The 20,553-nt window shown below is 42.0% G+C and overlaps 2 protein-coding genes and 1 long non-coding RNA gene across 10 annotated transcripts in view; 1 reads left to right on the top strand and 2 right to left on the bottom strand.

Annotated features, from left to right (window-relative positions):
* Positions 1-1,827: 1,827 nt before the first annotated feature.
* C2CD4A (C2 calcium dependent domain containing 4A) lies at positions 1,828-5,152 on the bottom strand. The gene has a single exon (XM_030813817.1). It carries the CDS (start codon positions 5,122-5,124, stop codon positions 4,015-4,017), a length of 1,110 nt encoding a protein of 369 aa, XP_030669677.1. The 5' UTR covers positions 5,125-5,152; the 3' UTR covers positions 1,828-4,014.
* Positions 5,153-10,299: 5,147 nt separating this feature from the next.
* On the bottom strand, positions 10,300-12,236 carry LOC101178175. Its single transcript, XR_178416.2, has 2 exons — positions 11,898-12,236; positions 10,300-11,763 (listed from the first exon to the last, which is right to left on the bottom strand). It is a non-coding gene; the product is annotated as an uncharacterized LOC101178175 (long non-coding RNA).
* A 34-nt stretch (positions 12,237-12,270) lies between these two features.
* Positions 12,271-20,553, top strand: part of VPS13C (vacuolar protein sorting 13 homolog C) — a 192,724-nt gene continuing 184,441 nt past the window's right edge. For 5 of the 8 annotated variants that reach the window (XR_004030532.1, XR_004030531.1, XR_004030530.1 and 2 more), the window contains exon 1: positions 12,299-12,465. Coding sequence is in view for 3 of the 8 variants with exons in the window: in XM_030814507.1 (XP_030670367.1) it covers positions 12,366-12,465 (100 nt within the window). In the remaining 5 variants the exon portion in view is untranslated. Of the gene's footprint in view, positions 12,466-20,553 lie in introns of all 8 variants that reach the window. The other 3 variants (XR_004030533.1, XM_030814508.1, XR_004030529.1) reach the window with 2 other exon arrangements.

The following is a 20,553-nucleotide window of genomic DNA, read 5'->3' as shown; positions in this document are numbered from 1 at the left end:
GTAATAGAAAGCAGAATCAGTAGGGCCATGGAGAATTCTTAGCTAAGAATTCTATTATGGGCCTATAATGTCTATGACATTAATTTGATGGGATTTTGCTACGTGCATTTACAGAATAGTAAAACTTGGGTTTCAAAACACCATGGGCTGTCGTGCATCTGTTTTATCTGTGAACTCAAAAGCCTGGAGGCAGAACAGTTTCTTGCATGCCATGGTTAAACTAAGTGCTGGGGATGGCTATGGGGAGAACGTGAATTGTTGAGGTGTGTATAAAAGAAAATCAGATTCAAAGAAATTATCATCTGGGAATATTTGATCCAAACTGAAGCTAGTATTTTAGGTTAGAATACATTATCTTTGTAAAACCAGCTGACAATGCAGTGTTAAAATTTTGACTCAACTGGTGCTATTTAAACTGGCATATTCTGTTTATTGTGTAGGGCTTTTCTTTGAATATGTTCAAAGAAAAGATATTTAAACCACAAAGAGGCAAGATCATGCCATATCATTTATGGAGAAGATGTGAGTACTAAAGCTTGATGAGAAGAAACATGAGAAATATTAAAAGCAGTTTTCTGTAACCAACATGTTGTTGCCACACACTCCCAACTTCATTATTACTGGAAAAAGTTTTCCTCTCTTTATTTAAATCTAAAATATTTTTAGCACCTTGTGCTCTCAGATAGGTGTATTAAATTACTTTGCAATGTGAATCTTCACTACAATCTAATATTAGCAAAGGTCTTCAAGAAAATAGGGTCCTGGCATTAGATTGACCTTTAGTTCAAATGGTCTAATAGCTAATAATAGGGGTAGAGCCAATTGACAAAACACTTGAGGGATCCACTAGAGGGCAGTAAAGTCTAAATGAAATTTAAATTTGCCCCGGAAAGGCTAATGTTATCCCAAACATTTGTATTGCAAATAAGATTTCTTGAATGCAAACATTAGATTAGATTAGTGATGTACAGTGTTTCTCTTTTCCTGGAATTAGTAGTCAAAGGGCCATTAGATTGAAGAGCAAAATGAAAATCAAATTGGTTCTAGTCTCAACTCTTTTTACTGATTGTGTGATTTGGGGCAACCTAAAATTTGCTTCTCTGGTCCACTCCTATGATATAGATTTCCACAAAATGATTATTTTTAAATATTTACTTATTTACTTGTTTATTTATTTATTTTTTGAGACACTTTCGCTTTGTTGTCCAGGCTGGGCTGCAGTGGCATGATCTTGGCTCACTGCAACCTCCACCTCCTGGGTTCAAGCAATTCTCCTGCTTCAGCCTCCCGAGTAGCTGGGATTACAGGTGTGCACCACCACGTCCGAGTAATTGTTTTGCATTTTTAATAGAGACGGGGTTTCACTATGTTGGTCAGGCTGGTCTCAAACTCCTGACCTTGTGATCTGCCTGCCTCGGCCTCCCAAAGTGCTGGGATTACAGGCATGAGCCACTGCACCCAGCACAAAATGATTATTAAAGTTCTTTTCAACTCTAAAATTTTATGATTTTATCATTTATAATTCTATCTCAGCCCCTTTAAAACCTTTTTGATTAGACTCTTGGATTATTTGATCAACCATAACTTGCCATTAATGGAGATTCTGTTTGGAAATCACCACCACTATTTCATAAAAAATTTAGATCCCTCAAATGCACTGATTTACTTTCACGAAAAAAATCTACTTAATAAAATGACATGTATATACTCTAGTGACAATAGTTATTGCAACACCTTCTGGAATAAAAACTTGGGCTATTTAAACTATCAATGCCATTTTTTATTTTAAAAACAGAAAAATTAAAACCCACAATTATACGTAGCCAATTTGTTTTCACTCTCCATTTATTTTCCTTTTAAAATGCTACATTTGTGAACTCATTAGTAGTTACCCTACCAAAATTTCAAAATCATGAAGAAGGTTATACATAAAAAATGAAAGTTGGCTTGAGGGCCAAGGAAATATTGACTGATTAGATAGAAGAGCACATGATAGATCTGAATTACTGTATGTTGTCATTCATTTGGTCAACAACTGCAAGCTTCTGGATGTGGCTGATTTTGATAGAGTCATAGAATTCACAGTATTCTTCACATTTGTTCAAGGGTCATCATAAATACACATCACAATAACCCTAATTTGTGACTGAAACAGAAACTCTTTTCTTTTTTTCTTCGAATTTTGTATAATATTTATTTTATCAAACTCTTTTCTAAATAGCATTTTTAATGAACATGAATGGATAAAACTGTGAACAATTTTAATAAAAGCAGAAACTGGTCGGGCATGGTGGCTCACTCCTATAATTCCAGCACTTTGAGAAGCCAAGTTGGGATGATAGCTTGCGTCAGGAGGTAGAGGCTGCAGTGAGCTGTGATCGCACCACTGCACTCCAGCCTGGGTGACAGAGTGAGGCCTTGTTTCTAAAAGATAAAATGAAATAAAGCAGAAACCATTTCTGAATCCAGATTGATAATGGAGTCATATTTAACACCATCCTATATATTTAAATATTTTCAATTTTTTAACCCTCATTTAGGATGCATTTTCCTATTTGCATAAAAAAAAGAAAAGAAATGCCCTGCTGGCAGTGAATTCAAGGGATGAGGGAAAATCGTCCTCTAAAACAGGATTGTTAAATCTGGAATTATTATCAGAAGCCAGAGGTAAAACCATGCTATGTGTACACTCTCCACCGCCTGTTACAACAAGGCTGGCACCCATTTCTGTGATTCTGAGGCCAGTTAGCTTCCTCCTCAGAGCTTTAGACCCATCAGCTCATCTCAATGCCTGAAGTTATTAGCATGAGATAATAAATTATTCATTTCAACCAATTTGCTTTTTCACCAAAAGCAGGATGAGGAATACAAGTAGACATGAACTTCAGAGTCAACAGTTTCAGAGAGAAATTGCACAATTCTCGCAACTTTAATAGCGGGCCCTTTAGACACTGTGGTATTACCTACATAAGAGTAATGAGTGAAATACTGATTGTCTAGGTTCAAATTCTGACTCTGCTCTTTATTCTGTGCCTCAATATCCTCATCTGTAAAATGGGCATAGCAGTGCCTCCTTTTGGGGATTAAAACATAAACAAATGAACACTTGTAAAACTATTTATTATTATTTTTATTATTATTATTATTATTATTATTATTTGCAGACAGGGTGTCACTCCGGTTGCCCAGGTTGGAGTGCAGTGGCACGATCTCGGCTCACTGCAGCCTTGACCTCCCAGGCTCAGGTGATCCTTGCGCCTCAGCCCCAGAGTAGCTGGAACTACAGGTGCATGCCACCACGTCCGGCTAAATTTTGTATTTTTTATGGAGACGCGGTCTTGCCATGTTGCCCAGCCTGGTCTCAAAGTCCTGGGCTCAAGCGATCTGCCTGCCTCGGCCTCCCAAAGTGCCAGGATTACAGGCGTGAGCCGCCACCCCTACCCTATTATAACTATTATTTAAGCTTAGAACATTAAAATGGTTTCATTTTCTCCAATGCTTTTCCAGTAAGATATAGCTAGGAGTACAGACTGGAGTTGCAACTAATAACTCACTATTGATCTTGGAAAAGTCACTTCAGCCTCTATTGCCCTCATTTTCTTATCCGGGGTCTTAAACAAAATGCTTCAAAAGTAAATGCTCCAAGATGGTCTCGATGCATGTTGTGGAAAGCACCAATTTTAAAACGAGGTGATTGGAGCAAATAGATCGCCAAGACACTTTCTAGTTCTAACACTTCATGTGATTCATTATTTCCCAGGCGTGCGTGGTACATATGGTATGCAAATGGCTGTCTATATCGGGAAACACTGTAGAACTATTCCATTTGCTGAAAAGAATTCTGGAGGTATCTATGGAAAATATCATATCTTTTACTGGGAGAGTTAATCTAGAATCATCTCTGCCAGTGTTGGACTGAAACAGGCCTGATAACCAATACACGTTTATTTTGTACCACGCGGCTGTCAGTGTCCGGAGTCCCCCGGGCAGAGCGCCGCGGGGAGGGCTGGGCCCTCAGAGCAGCAGGAGGGCGCCCAGGGACAGCTCACCCTGGCCCAGCAGGCGGCCCCGCTCCCGGCCGCGGCCCTCGTCCCGGGCCTTGACTCGAACGGCCAGGCGGCGCACCTCGTCCTCCGAGAGGCCGTCGAAGCAGAAGTCCTGGTCAAAGGAGGCCTTGCGGCTGCGCCCCACCACAGCGCTGCATTGCCGACGCGCGGTGCCCGGCGGCCGCAGGACGAGGCTGAGGCGACAGCTGACGGCTCGGGGCCCGGGGGCGCCTCCGGCCGGGCTCTCGGCGCGGAGCAGCCGGAGGCGGAGGCGCCCGGTTCCCGGACAGTACTCGGCGGCCAGGCGCAGGGCGTCGCCGGCGCGGCCCAGAGCCACGGTGCCCTCGGCCTCCAGGCGCTCGGGAAACGGGACCCGGGACGACGGCGGGCTCGAGGAGGGGGCCCGGGCCGGGGACTGGGAGCCCACGCGGCGCTCCTCGTCCTCGTTCCCGCTGGAGACGCAGCGGACGCGGGCCAGGCGGCGACTCCTCCCGGCCCGCAGGGCGCGGCTCAGCAGCCCGTCGGGGACACGCAGGAGGCGGCAGCCGCGAGGCCGCCGGGCGAGCGCGTCCTGGGGCGGGCGGGGACAGCCGGGGGCCGCGGGGGCGGCCGGGCCGGGAGCTCGCGGGACGCACAGGGTCCCCAGGGGGGCGTCCGGGCCGCCGCCACCGCCGTAGGTGTGGGCCCGGGGCCGGGGCGCGGGCGGGCCACCGAGCAGGAGCGACTCCTTGCGGCGCGTGTGCGGGCTCTCGAGCAGCGCGCAGAAGCCGTAGGCGGTGCGCACACGGGGCAGGTGCGGCAGTGACAGCGCGGCCTGCGAGCGCGGGTCCCAGTCCGTGCGGCCGGCGCCCTCGTCCGTCCCTGCTTCTTCGACCCAGGAATTCCGGAGTGCAGCCAAGGCCAGACGGGGCATGAGCCGCGGCGGGATGCAGAACTCGGGGATGCGGTCCGGAGTGAGCACATTTGCGCACGCGGCGGTGGTGCGAGACTTGGCTCCGCGGGCCCGACCCGGGAGAAGCCAGTCTCCGCTCCGCCGAAGGCACTCAGGACCCAAGCGAAGTCTCTCCAGGCACCACATCTGGCCACCCTCTGCTGGAGCTTGTCTACCTGCAACGCAGAAAGGCACAAGGATCGTCAGAGCGAGCCCCGCAAGGTGCAGTAATTCCTGTCCCTTTTCTCCTATTAATACTTTCGGGGTGTTTCTTCCTGCCTTTCCCGAAACAAGGCAAACTGCTCTTGCTTGCCGCTATTGCAAACTATTTTTCATGAGCGAAAAACAATTGTTTTTCTCTTGTCCTATCTCAACTCTGTTGTAATACACACTTCGGAGCTTTTTAAAATCCCTCTCCGCCCTCGCTGGCCTAAGGCAGAGACTCACAAAATGCTGGATTGTAACTTCGGTCGCTCTGTTCTTTGTGCCAACGATTGCCTTGCAATCGTTTCCTGACTCTTTGGACTACAGCAGTCTAGTCCTCAGCTAGAATTAAAATAATTGTTATTCCTTCCAGGGAACTGTGGCTTGTTCTCCCCTTGCAGAGGCAAAGAGCCTCAGACGAATCCCCCAGGGAATTAAGCAAGCCGATGGGTCCCTCCCAAAATACCTGGAGTCCTGCGTCAGATGGGTCTCTGCACCTTTCTGCCTGGGACACCGACCAGGAGAGGCGCTTAGCCGCTGGGAAATTCAAAGCGCGCGCTGCGGGGTTCAGCACCAGTGTTCAAGGACTGCCAGCCTGAGCTTTTATACCTGCCGCTGGGAGCGCTTGCCAGTGGGCCGAGCAGAGGGGCGCTGCCTGGTAACCTGACGCCAGGCCCTTCCCTTTCCCTCTGCCAAGTGGCTGGATTTGCCGAGCAAGGTCTGGAGACCCAGTTCTTTCTGTCTCCGGCTTCGGGTGGAGGTGTTTTCCTTGGAAACCCCGAACAAGTTTCTGTTTCCTCACATGCAAAATGGTATTAAGTCTCTACTATACCGCAGAGTCATTGTGAGGATCGATGGCCGTAAAGAATGTGAGCACGTAGAAGTACTCTACATTCACCATTAAAATGAAGACAAGTCCAGTTTGTCTTATTTTTTCCTAATACCCTTCCCCAAATCCAGCTTCCCAGTTGCCCAGCTTTCGAAGTTCTTTATTTGCTTTCCGGTTTTCAGTTCTGATTTTAGATGTTCTTTTCTGATTATAAACCCCTCTGGGTTAGGGGGAACATTTCATGTCTTGATCAGGGTGAAGTTACAGAGGTGTATCCATATGTAAAAAAAATCAACTAGTGTACACTTAAGATTAGAGTACTTTATTGTATGTTATACATCAATTTAAAAAATCACAATCTACTTCTTAAGCCATGTGTGCTGATTTTTTATTGGGAAAATGTACACTTGCATGCATCTGGAGAGTTGGAATCATCCTTTGGAGGCGCCCTGACTACATCTGGCCTTTCTAGGCTGTGCCCACCAGAGAGACCCTTTTCCTTCCTTTTGAAAACTAACCTGTGTTCATTTTGTAAGAGAGTTGCTTCCAGTTAGCTCAGGCTGAAAGAGATCTGAGGCATTTTGTTCAGCGTTCAGGCAGACATTTCTGCCTAAGATACTGCCTTGCAAATTATTCACTTATTTAAATAATGTTTAATGAATTAAATTGAATTCATGCAAAAATGATTTCAGGATAGGGCATGTGCATTTTGTTTCCAGGACACACAGGCACTGTGCTAGATGACTTACATAGTCTGTAGAACTGTCACAGAAACTCTGCATATTCGGATCATCCTTATTTTATAGATGAAAACTGAGTTTCAGAGGTCAAGTATCTTATCCAAGTCACATAATGATGGGAAATGGAGGAAATCATACCTACTAATGGGTATAAATGAGCTGTTTGGGGAAATAATAATGTAAAATATTTTGCACCATGTAACGTGGTAAGTGCTAAATACATAGAACTGATTATTAATAAAGATAGGAGGAAAGTTGTAAAGTATAGTGGTTAAGAAAATTGGGTCTGAAATCGGATCTACTGTTAATGCCAGAATGGTGGCTATGTGACCTTGAGCAAGTTACTTAACCTTTCTAAGCCACAGTATCAAATTTAAAATTCATAATAGTGTCAACCTATAGGGTTATCATGAGTATAAAGTAAGATAATGAATATGAAGAGTTTAGCATAGGGCCTGACATACACAATGTCAGATATAATATTATTATTACAGAAGAGAGCAAATGCTCATTAGTTCATTCATTCAAAGCAATATGTACTAAATGTTTTCTAGGTTCCAGCCACCATGCTAGGCAAGTGGATACAGGTTGCCTGTACAAGATCATATCAGCTATGTAAATCCATAAATGATGGAATAAAATGATGAGGATAAACTATTTGAATTCCATCTGGGTGAGGCAGGCGTGAGAAGAGACTACTGAACATTATTTATTTATTTATTTTTAAGACAGGGTCTCACTCTCTTGCCCAGGCTGGAGTGCAGTGGTACGATCTTGGCTCACTGCAACTTCTGCTTTCCAGGCTCAAGCAAATCCTCCAACCTCAGCCTCCCAAGTAGCTGAGACTACAGGCCTGAGCCACCAGGCCCGACTAACTTTTTTTTGTTTTTGGAGAGATGGAGTTTCAACATGTTGACCAGGCTGGTCTTGAACTCCTGGGCTCAAAGTGATCCGCCCACCTCAGCCTCCCAAAGTGCTAGGACTATAGGTGTGAGCCACTGTAGCTGGCCTGAACATTACTTATATGTTTCTAGTAGGGGGCAGGATTGGTGGGTCTCTGGATTTACTGTGTCCTTGGCTAGCTATGTCTTTTTTTTTTTTTTTTTTGAGACAGGGGCTCACTCTGATGCCCAGGCTGGAGTGCAGTGGTGCAATCATGGGCACTTCAACCTTAACTTCCCAGGCTCAGGTGATTTTCCCATGTCACCCTCCTAGGTAGCTTGGACTACAGGCATGCACCACCACCTGGCTAATTTTTATATTTTTTATAGACATGGGATTTTGCCATGTTGCCCAGGCTGGTCTCAAACTCCTGGGCTCAAGAGATCCCCCAGCCTCGGCTTCCCAAAGTGTTGGGATTACAGGTGTGAGCCACTAAGCCCAGCCTACTTCTTTGTCTTGAAATCACCTCTACTCTTTGCCAAAATCTTGGGCCAGGGCTAAATCTATGGGAAAAGTTTTATCAAATTATATACTTGAGGGCCATGTGCATGTGTTCTGACTCAGCTTTTCCTGGGAGACAAGAATGTTGTTAGCCCTGTTGAGAGCTCTTGGTTAAAGTGATTAGGAGCACAGATCAGAGTTTACAGTCTGAGAAGTTGGCTGAAAAGTTGTTAAGCAAGTTAATGAACTTGTCTGAGCTCAAGTTATAAAATGAGGGTAATAATACCGACCACATAAGATTGTTGTGGGGGTTAAAAAGATACGCATGAAAATGCTTGGTTGGCAGTTAAACACTGGCTAACAGTTATTATTATTACTATCATTATTTTATTATGAATGTTTGCTTGGGCAGGGATTAGCTGATTCATACATGGATTCCTTTGAAAATATTTTTCTCCTCAGGCAAGCAAAGCAGATCAACTTTGTTTTTTTTAATGATTCACCTTCTTTAGTAACACCTTAATAGCATTTCCTGTACATAATTTCTTGAAAATAGCAGAGATTTGCCATTGCGTGGCTGGTCCCTGTGACCCTGTTAAGCCTTATGTTTTACTTAACTTGGAAGCATGAACCAACCACCCAGTACTTGGGAGGATGGTGTAACAGGGTGCCCGGAACACACAAATCTACTCACAGGAAGACAGTGGCTATTCCAAGCTCCCAGCTGTAGCTGTGGGAACATCCAGTATTGGAGCTGCAAAACAATTCTGTAAAGTGAGCATAAATAGACCACATACCATCAAGGCCAGAGGTGCTCTAAGAGTGAAAGGAAATTAAACATTTTAAAGCATACTTACAAAAATATAGGAGGTTGAGTGTCAAGGAAAGCAAGAAGAGAGATTACAACCAATAAAACACCAGTGTTCTGACTTATGCAACTTGTTCAACACAACAAGAGTATGGAGTACTGGAAAGAATACAGAGCAGGGAGTCAGGACACTTGGGTTTGGGTTTTTGCTCTGACAGTCACTAACTTGTGGAACTTTGGGCAAACCCTTAATTCTCCCTGGCACTCAGCGTCTCCATCTGTCAATTGAGGGGGCTGGATTAACAGGATGATCCTCCCTCTGGCACTAACATTCTGCAATCCACTCCCGTGCTTTCTCCTAGTTAACCTCCCTAACTTTTCCTGCAGTCCATGGTGTCATGGCTTATACTCCAGCTTTCTCCTCCATTTCCTTTCCCCCAAATTCCTTCTGCTTTTCTCCAAAAACTCTAGGGTTGGGGAATAGGGTATGGGTGGCGGTAAGTGTGAAGTTTTTTTTTTTTAAACATTTTTGAGTTAATTTTTAAGCATCCCTAACTTATACTTTTGTTTTTAACAGAAATAATATTTTGCTCATCTGTTTTTATTGTTTAGTCCCTCATTGAAGTTTAGTTTTGTAATTTCCCTTGTTGTCATTCTCATTGTTCTTAAGCCAGAATGAAGGCAAGAACTGTAATTAATTAGAACGCTCATTTTCTTTAACCTCTGTATCCAAATTATTTCTGATATAATGCCATACATAAGGGTGCTAATGGTGTTTCTTGACATTAGTTATAGTTTGTTTTAAATTGGTACTGTATATTTCTGACTTGTTAAATAATGGAAGATTTGGGGCATTACTGAATGCACATAATCAATCCCTTAAAACATGCTGAAAATGGAAAATAGTAAAATTTAAAGCTTTTTATACTACATGGTAATAGAATTTTTTTGTACCAAAAATTTAGAGCCAAATTTTCCACTCTGAGATTTATTTTTTCTGTCATGAACCTTTCAAAGTAAGATCTCTGAAAATGACTAATAGCCCAGTGTTGATTAAATTGTATAATTACTGGAAGAGAAAAGGGTAGCAGTGCTCAGGGAATCAAAGGAAATTAATATCTGCTGTGTGATTTTGGGTAAGTCACTTAACATTCCCGAGCTTAATTTTTCTATAAAATGAGGATCATACTACTACCTGCATTAGTTACCTCACAGCTCTTTTGTGAGGATTACACAAAAATGCCTACCTTCGCATAATAATGACATGACGCCTTACGAAGTATAACTGAAACATAATAAAATTGAATGATGCATATGAAAGCACATTTACACATTATTCTTTCAAAATTACAAAGTTCTACCATAGAACTGTAAGGAATTACTTTATTAGACAAAGCATTAGTGTTACTCACTTCTCCCAAAAGATTGTGCCTATTGCTCCACCTGCTTGACGAAGCTATGTTGCCTGTGCCATCTTTCCTATCATCTTATACTGTTATTCATACATCCTTGGATTGGTTTCTTTCTTAACTTTTCATGGTACATGCCTTATCTCAACCAGAACATATATTGCTTCTTTACATTCCTCTTGGAGCATAGTCAGTGTGAATGTAAAAAGGAAGCGGGATTGTGAGGGTGTATGACTAGAAAGAACGTGAAGAAAGTTTGAAGAGAGTGTTCTAAACACTGGGAAGTTATTGGATGTTTTTGAGCAGGTGACTAACTTAAGCTCACCTGTGCTTTGGGAAAACAAGTCCGGTGTTCATGAGAATAGATTGGAGGAAGGAATAACTGGAGGCTAGGAAGTGAATTTCAAGGAGATGGATGGCATGGTCCAGAAGAAAAACACGGAGAATTTAGGAAAGATGGCAAAAGCAAAATAGACAGGTTGGGCTGTTATTTGGTTGTGGATGGTGAAGAAATCCAAAGTACTTACTGGTATTTTGTCTGTGTGACCAGCTAGGAAAAACAGATGGTTAAGGATTTATCTTCTTAAAGAAGAGTGGAGTGTGCAGGAGAGGGAGAGGAATGTGATCTTGACAGTACTAGTTAGCACTGACTGGGTCTTTCTTTGTACCTTCAATTTTATTTAATACACAACACCAATTGTGGCCATTTTGATTTTCTTTCTTCTCCAGCGGACCTTGACTTTAAGATTTTTCTTTGTGAACCTGTGCAAGCCTAGGTTGTTTAAGAAAAATACACAAATAGTTTCTCAGACGCTTCCTTGTAGCAAAGCACTTAATGCTTGTGACTACAAATAATCAGCATTTCTTAGGTTTATTTCTGGGTACTGTATCTCAACAACTTTTTGAAATATATTTTAGGAAAAAATTTCTAGTTCTCTAAAGAGGTGAATGTCAATGGGTGGTTAAATTTCACAAGGGTTGAAAGACCTTGTGGTATAAAAGCTCTGCTTTTAAGGTCGTGCTACATCAAAGACAGTTCAACGATAGCATGGAAGAAAGTGATATATAAATAACAAGTAACTCATACTTAAAAAGGCACTACTACGTTTTGTTTTTTGTATTTGTAATGAGATAGGTAACTAGCTAGTGGCCGGTGAATTAAAAGCGAATCTTAGAGAAAGGGGAAAAGAATGCGTTTCCCACAAAACACGTATATTCAGTTCTCATTCTATGATATCTGCCATTTGATGTGGTTCTGTTCCCCTCCTCCCACGTTTAAATTATTTGTGGCGCGCCAGTGGTCCCAGCTACTCGGGAGGCTGACACAGGAGGATCTCTTGAGTCCAGGATGTCAAGTCTGTAGTGAGCTATGGTCCCAACACTGCATTCCACCCTTGGCAACAGAGGGAGACCCTGTCTCGAAAAAAACAAAACAAAACAAAAACAAAATAAAAAACCAGTGTGTTTTCAAGAAGCAGAAGAGACCAAGCCCCAGGCGGAGTCGAACTCTAGCAGGACAAGAACGCGGTCGGTCCTTTCCCCCCCACCTGATCCACAGGTGCAGGGGTGGTTGCCTAGGTGACGCTCAGCGCATACTCCAGGCCAGGCCGCTCCGGACACCGCGATGCGGCCGGAGGTCAACAGCAGGTGACGGCGGGAAAGCAGAGCGGCCACATAGATGTCCCTGTACTCGGTAACTCTTGCCCTCCCTTGTTCTTCTCGAAGGTCCTTTTTTTCTCGTGCACGGCTGCCGAGACAGGCTCAAGCTAACTTCCCCTGCACCCCTCCGTCGGCCCCTACAGGGCCGGGGCTGCGACGCCTACAAGGCCTCGGGATCACCGCTGGGCCTTCTTAACTACCGGCCGGGCGACGGCGCGCCTGCGCACAGGCGGGGTCACGCGCGCGGCGCGGGGGTGGGCGGGCGCCTGAGGGGCTGTCAGTCGCAGCGCTGGTCGCCGCCCTCAGCTGCGCCGGGCGGTTCCGGCTTCTCCCTCTCCTGGTGCGTCAGCCCCACCATGGTGCTGGAGTCGGTGGTCGCGGACTTGCTGAACCGCTTCCTGGGGGACTATGTGGAAAACCTGAACAAGTCCCAGCTGAAGCTGGGCATCTGGGGCGGTAAGCGAGAGGGGCGCGGCCAGCGGGCTGCGGGCGCTGAGGGCCCAAGCGAGGGCTGCTCCGTCCGGGATTCTGCCCGGGCCCTGCTCCCTCCGCCGCCCGAGACTCCCCATCCCGGTGCAGCAGGTGCTGGATGCGGGAGCCTCTGCCGCCCGCGGATTCTCGGGGTCCCAGTCCCGACCCCGGCTGGGGAGATGCGGCGGGATCCCGCCCGCGCTGCCACAGTTCCCACCTTTCTAGTCCCCCGAGGCCAGGCCCTGGCCCTGCTGTCCCCGCCCTGCCCGTCTCTGTGGTCCTCTCGCTGCACTCAGGGTGGCCTCTTTACGGCATAAAAACAGCCCTTTCTGGTTCGGTACCGCGTCGAGTGAGCATGGTTGTCTGGTCATCTACGCTCGAAGTGGCACTAAAAAAAAAGAAGGAGGAAATTGCATTTCGCAGTTATCTTCTATCATTTTACAGGGAGCAAGAACTGGGTTCCTTCTCTTTAGGATTACCGGGTTTGGAGAGGAATAGGCAGGAGATCTTTAAGAAAGGCGTGTGCTTAGGGATTCTTACTCTTAATGCTTTCAGCTCCTGTGAAAATGATTTCTTCCTTTAATATTTACTTTTCCGTCAATACGAAGAGGATTTTGAATTTTGTTTTGGAGCAGTAGAGAGAAATTCAAGCCTCGACCAGCATCGTCATTAATTAAGTGCCTGCTTGGTTGCATGCTCAGGAATTTATGCCAACGTTTTTATCCTGGAGATTAAGTGTATAGAAGTATTCAGTAAATAGTGTACTTAAACATACACTCTTCAACAAGCTTAATCGTTTGCATGAATTACGTGTTAAGCTTTGAGGACTTTGGGACTTTCTCACTCCACAAAAGGTTTGGGAACTTTGTCAGCTTTGGAGGAAAATTCAAATAACGACTCAAATGTATGGATCTGCTTTTAATTCAAGCAACAACAAATAGCTATAGACTTCCCCTGTGCACTAGGGTAACCACTAGCCACTGTAGCTGTGGAGCACTTGATATGAGGTTAGTGCTAATTGAGACGTGCTGTATGAATTAAAACATCGTTTTGAGTAAGTATTACTCCTAATGAAGTAGGAGAAAAAATATAATACCGCAATAATTTTTATGTTGCTTATGTGTTGAAGTAATATTTGAATAAATTGGGTTAAATTAAATATAATATTAAAATGTATTTCCTGTGTTTTTTAGTTTTACTTTTTTTCTTTTTAAACCTGGTTTCTAAAATTTATAATTACGTATATGGAACATATGTTGGGCAATGCTGTTTATACCCTGAATTACGGAATTGCCTGGTGTGTTTTTTTTTTTTTTTTTGACTTGCCTTTTTGAGACAGGGTCTTGCTCTGTTGCCAAGGCTGGAGCGCAGTGGCAAGATAGTAGCTCACTGCAGCCTCCAACTCCTGGGATGAAGTGATCCTCCTGCCTCAGCCTCCCAAAGTGCTGGGATTACAGGTGTGAGCTATAGTGCCTGGCCAAAAGCCTGTTTTTAATAGGTGGCTGATCATTTGATTGGTTCACTGTGGTTTGCCCAACAATACAATAGTCCCTTGGTATCTACGGGAGATTGGTTTCAGTACCCCTGACCATACCAAAATTGGAGGTTGCTCAAGTCCCTTAAATAAAATGGCCTAGTATTTGTATGTACCCTGTGCACATCCTTCTGTATACTTTAGGTCATCTCTGGATTACTTATAATACCCAATAAGTAAATGCTATGTAAATAGTTGTTCTGTTGTTTTTTAATTTGCATTTTTTATTGCTGAATTGATATTTTTTATTTTTTCCTCCAAATATTTTTGGTCTGCAGTTAGTTCAATCCGTGGATATGGAGGGCCTACTGTACACACTTTATTTACATCCCCCCCACCACACTCAGTACAATGTAAAAGAAAGGGAAGTAAAGAAAGACACATTTAAGGAATTAAATGACCAGCATCTTCTGCAGAAATCAAGTGTTTCTTCAGAATACTGGCAATATTATTTCCAGTGATTCCTTATAGTTTGTAAACATTAGAAATTTGAAAATGCATTGGAGTAGCAAATCTGAAATCTGAATAGGCCTAGTGAATGGTGTGCTGTGTTGGACAAGCCACTTACCTTATTGGGCCTTAGTTTCTTCATCTTAATTTAAACTTTATAGAGAAAATATTCTTAAATTCTGTAAAGTTTAAATCATACTAGATAATGTAATATTTTCATGTAATTACTCATATTTTAATGTTATAATATGCCATATTTACTTCAGACATTTTCTTTTTAAAAAGATAAAACGTACGTATATAGTCAAAGATTCCATTGCCATCAAATGTTACTCTCTTTTATCTTTAAAATTGGAGGTTGGACTAGGTAACATCTAAGGTGATGCCAATATTCTGTTCTTCTAATAATGGTTTTACCATGACATTGAGGAGTATACTGCTTGAAGATTTTGAAGGTTTTCACAACTGAAATTAAAAATGTCATAATTTTATGTTATTTCCCCTTTTGTCTTTTTTTGGTGAAATCTAGAAAAGGAGACTTTCTTTCGTCTCATTTTTAAATTTTTAGAATAAGGTATTCTGCCAGTGGCCAACATTAACTTTATAATAGGCCTGAGCAAATAAACCCATTTCTTTCACATATTGTGTCCAGTGAACATCCAATCAGGGATTCTCCTAGCTTTATCAGCTCACAACTCTGCCTCTGTAAAGTTTTGCTGCCTTTTATTTTTGTGGTTGCTATAAAGAAAGCTAGAAGTCATGAGCTTTTATGTTATTGCACAATCTGTTGTTGATGACCCTAATTTCTCAATAAAATTGGAAGGCAAGGTATCTGAGTTGATTTTTCCTGTTCTTTCAAAATATTGCTAAAGAAATTTGTCTTAAACTTTTTTGGGTAAACAAATGGGAATATTAATTTAATAAAATGGCTGATATTTTATGATATCCATGATGTTGACAAGTTTTACAAAAAATTGAAAATTCTGTATAATCTTATTTGACAACTATTTGCTTTAGCAGATAAGGTTTACAGTTCACAGGGTTTTTTGTTGTTGTTGTTGAATTTTCAAGTCTTGAGAAAGGGAAGAATTCATCTTGTAAATATTTCACATACCTGATCTTACTGTTCTTTGCAATCAATTGATAAACTACTTTGATACATCTTAACTGGAATGGCTAGCCTAAAGCAGCGATTTTCAATGGGAGGTGACTTTGTACCCAGAGGATATTTGACAGTGTCTGAGACTTTTTTGGTTGTCACACTGAGGGAAGAGGTGTGCTATTGGCATGTAGCAGATAGACCCTGGAGTACTAAACATTCTACAACGCAGAGGACAACTTCTGCAATGAATTGTCCAGCACAAAATATTAGTTGAGAAGCCCTAGTCTAAGGAGAAGACTGAGATTATCTTCTGCATTTGCAAGGGACCTGCTAGGTGCTGAAAAAATTGTAGTAAGGTGTTAAAAAGGACACGGAAGAAGTAGATTACTCTTATGAAATCTGTAATTCGAGAGATAAATTGGTATCTTAGGTGACTGCAAGGTATCATGTCGATAAAAATGCATAATCTTTGCTTGGGTGATCTTTGGAAGTAGTTTTAAGAATCGAAATACTGTGTTAACATGATTTGGAAAAGATCATACTGTGCATATATTCATATATGTATATATAGGCATTCATAATGAAATTTACAATTAAAAAAGGTTGAGAGGCCAGGCACCGTGGCTCACGCCTGTAATCCCAGCACTTTGGGAGGCTGAGGCGGGGAGATCACGAGGTCAGGAGATCCAGACCTTCCTGGCTAACACGGTGAAACCCCGTCTCCACTAAAAAAAAAAAAAAAAATACAAAAAATTAGCCGGGCATGGGGGCGGGCGCCTGTAGTCCCAGTTACTCAGGAGGCTGAGGCAGGAGAATGGCGTGAACCTGGGCGGTGGAGGTTGCAGTGAACAGAGATTGCGCCGCTGCACTCCAGCCTGGGCAACAGAGTGAGACTCCGTCTCAAAAAAAAAAAAGGTTGAGAAGGTTGGGGAAAATTACTGGAATGTCCAGAATCAGGAAGTATACTTTAGATGTTGCCTTTAAATTTGAGAAGCAAAGCAAACACAGCCTACCATTGTCTTTCTGTTTCTATTCTTTAAATATTTTATTTAATGCCAAGCAATTCTTATGTATTTTTAAAAGTAGTTTAAGCAGAATTTCCTTTTAAAAATCTTTGCCACTATAGATAATTGAGACCTTGATTATTTATTAGCTGTGGGACCCTGGGCAAAACATTTCAATTCTCAGTCTCCTAATCTGTAAAGTGGATATATAACACTCAGTGTATTGGTGAGATAGATTATGTCAAAATCCTTTGTCATTGTTGATAATATTGATAATAATAATGATTAACAAACCTGGCTGGGTGATGGAAAACAGTCTTTGTTTTATTTTCATAAGGATATTTCTTCTAACTTCAGACTTTCAGAGGTATTAATATTCTTCGTCTTTTTTTTTTTTTTTTTTTTTTTTTTTTACTTTAAGTTCTGGGATACATGTGCAGAATGTGCAGGTTTGTTACATAGGTACACATGTGCCATGGTGGTTTGCTGCACCTATCAACCCGTCATCTAGGTTTTAAGCCCTGCATGCATTATGTATTTGTCCTAATACTCTCCCTCCCCTTGCCTCCCACCTCCTGACAGGCCCTGATGTGTGATGTTCCCTTCCCTGTGTCCATGTGTTCTCATTGTTCAAATCCCACTTATGAGTGAGAACATGTGGTGTTTGGTTTTCTTAGAGGTATCAATCTTCTATTGAGTGATAATTTTGTATAGAGCTATCATTACATATCTAAACATTTCTTATTTTCCAAACAAATTTCTTTAAAAAAAAACCCTATTTGCCTTTGAAATTATGCTTATGCTTTTACAGTATTACCTGCCAGCTAGTTTGTAAGTCAGGCTTTCAGAGGTTCAGAAAAGTGCCTGGTGGGTACATACTGCCTATGTAAGTAGGAAGGTTTATCTAGATTTTTGTTCCCCACAAACTGGTATCAATAGATAAATTTCACAGCCGTTAGCTATTGAGATGTGTCCAGGATATAATTGTTTTATGAGTAACATATATTTGAAAAGGTATGTTGAAATGCCACATCTTTTGCAATATGATTTGAGTAGTATTGTTGCAATGTAGAACCTTTGTCAATTTGATTTTTCAAAATGATTTACGGTGGAGAGTCAGCAGGAAAATCCTCCAGAACTCAGAGCTCTGTTGTTCTCAATTCCATTGGACAGGTGGAATCAACATAGGAGCCGTGATGTGTTAGATACAAGGGTGACTCTGGTGGCCAGGAATAGAAGCCAAGTGCAATGCCCTCAGAATCTGTGGCCCTGCAAACCAGACTGAACCTGTGCTGTTTATCTCACTGCTGATACTTTATCCCACTCCTGACACTTCCCCTTGAGCTGCCAGATATTGTTGGAGCAGCGCAGCATAAGAAAGGAGAATGAACGCTGGACTGGGAATGAGCAAACCTCTTTAATCTTATTCCATCTCTGATTCTGTCTAGTGTGGCTTTTGGCATGTCTCTGACAAGTGACCATTGGTTGCTTATCTGTAAGTGAAAAGGTTAGACAAGGTCATCTCTTCTGTCTTTAAATTTCTGTGATTTGAGCAAGGCAACAACAACGTGAGATCCTTCATTGGATGAGTGGTACTGCCACTTCCTCTGCATTCATAGTGAGAAAAGGTAGTTAAATAATGTATCTTTATCTTTCCTTTTTGCTCTTCACCCGATATTGGTGAGTAAAGAGCCACAGTCAATGACAGTGACAAGATAAATGAAGTTCCAGGCTCATGCTGATATTTGTGGGTCCAAGTCTAATATACTGTAATATATTGTCTTAACAGGTACCTGTAGGGCAGCTTGAGAATGAAAGAAAAATCTCTTTTTGCTTTTTTTGGCTTTGACACATAAAAGATGGCAGTATCTAGGTATTTCTAAACCTGTAGAGGGATTTTCTTTAGTCTTTTCCTCCCAGCCAACACTTGGTGTAGTGGAGTCCGCATTTCTCATTAGCTTGTCCTATAGCATATAAAAATAAACAATAATGAAAAGGTCATTAGTGTAATATATATTTAGGCTCAGTTACTACCAAGTAAAGCAGTGCTTAAAAATTTAAATTTAAGCACCTTTTCACATATTTAAGTAGCATTACTAATTAAAAATTAACTCCTTTTCTAGACCTAAAACTGAGAATTGGTACTTTGGTAACCATTCTGCTAGGAAGCTCTACCACATTACTCAATATTATGGGATCCCTGAAGTGAATTGAAAGGGAGAAAGTTCAGTGGTGATGTTGCAGCTTTCTACCTTTCTTTCCCAAAACTTCCTGTTTCAGTAGGGAAATGGGAAGAGTGAGAGAGTTGTTTCCTTTCTCTTTCCTGTCTTCCTCTCTGAAGACAAAGTCACAGTGAACTCATTAAAAGGAGTCTAGATTGGTTAATTTGGGTTGACTAGCTAGATTCATTTGAAATTAATAGCTATAATATTTTCTTTGGTATTCTTTTTTTTTTTTTTTTGAGACGGAGTCTTGCCTTGTCGCCCAGGCTGGAGTGCAGTGGCACAATCTCAGCTCCACCTCCTGGGTTCACACCATTCTCCTGCCTCAGCCTCCAGAGTAGTTAGGACTACAGGCGCCCGCCACCATGCCTGGCTAATTTTTTTGTATTTTTTAGTGGAGACGGGGTTTCACCGTGTTAGCCAGGATAGTCTCAATCTCCTGACCTCGTGATCCACCCGCCTCGGCCTTCCAAAGTGCTGGGATTGCAGGCATGAGCCACTGCACCAGCCCTTGTATTCTTTACTAAACATAAATCATTAAAATAATTTGATTCATGCTTTGCTTTCAAAAACTGCTCAGTCATCTACTTTAGCTCACCTCCCTGGAAAATGAATTGTGTCGGAACATTCGGATATGCTTTCAAATAAATAATGTTTATGTTATAGATACATAAAATCTTAAAAAATAAGTACAAAGCATTCTTTATTTCACTATTCTTTATATGCAAAGCTAGTTTCATGGATTATGGCACGGTATTTTTGTTTGTTGGATGGTTTTTGTGTTTAATCACAGTTTTGGATTAACCTCTATGTTTTATATTAAGAACGTTGACCTAGGAGTCGGGAGACATAGATTCTATTCTTAGTACTGCCACAAAAAAATTGTGTAACCTTGGATAAACTACCAGATCTCTTTAGACTTTAATTTCTTCGTGTATAAAGTGAGAGGGGCTTAGATTTGAAAATCTTTATGGTCCCAAATAGTTCTAAATCATAACTTGTGAATTTCTGTCTTTTGAGAAAAAAATAGATTTTTAAAAAGTACCAAAATGACCATTTTGTAATACTATCTCCTGCATCTGTTTTCCCCTGTGGCACTACCTTTTCTTCTGGTTATGCTCTGAACATAACCCCCTTGACTCTATCCTACCTTTCTGCCTGTGCCCTTGTTACACTAATTTTAGTTATCCTTTTTGTTTTGGATTTTTTTACATCTCTTTGAAAATACAGAGACCAAAAGTGGAACCAACAACCACACTGGCCTGTGAATGCTGAATCTGATTCTTTTATGGCATTTTTGTTGTCCAGGGAGGTCGAATTACCTTCTGAATTAAAATCCTATACCCTTTATGCTCTGCTATTCAGGAGAACAGTGTTATTCTGAACATAGCATTGAGTGTTAATAAGATTTGAGCCTTGAGACTACCACTTACTATTAGGTTGCCATAGGATTCTTGGGCTAGTCATTTAACCTCTCTAAGCCTCAACTTCTGTTGCTTAATGTATACAACCTGTTTCTTGCCCAGGAGGCTGTGAGGATTGAGTAATGTTATATATTTGAAAGTGTTTCCTAAAATATAAAGATTTATGATCTTATTGTAGTTGTTTCCACCCCAGTACAATATGCATTCTAAGTCAATATTTATTGAATACCTACTCTGAGGAGAATCAGTAAGAAGTTTATAATCAGACTGGGGATTTATATAAAGTTAAGTGTTAAGCACCATAAGAAAGGTATAGCCTAAATTTCTGCAAAAGTTT

The sequence above is a fragment of the Nomascus leucogenys genome, chromosome 6 (assembly GCF_006542625.1).
Source record: "Nomascus leucogenys isolate Asia chromosome 6, Asia_NLE_v1, whole genome shotgun sequence".
Lineage (NCBI taxonomy): Eukaryota > Metazoa > Chordata > Mammalia > Primates > Hylobatidae > Nomascus > Nomascus leucogenys.
The sequence above is the reverse complement of the archived record's forward strand: the minus strand, read 5'-3'. Positions and strand labels throughout refer to the sequence as shown.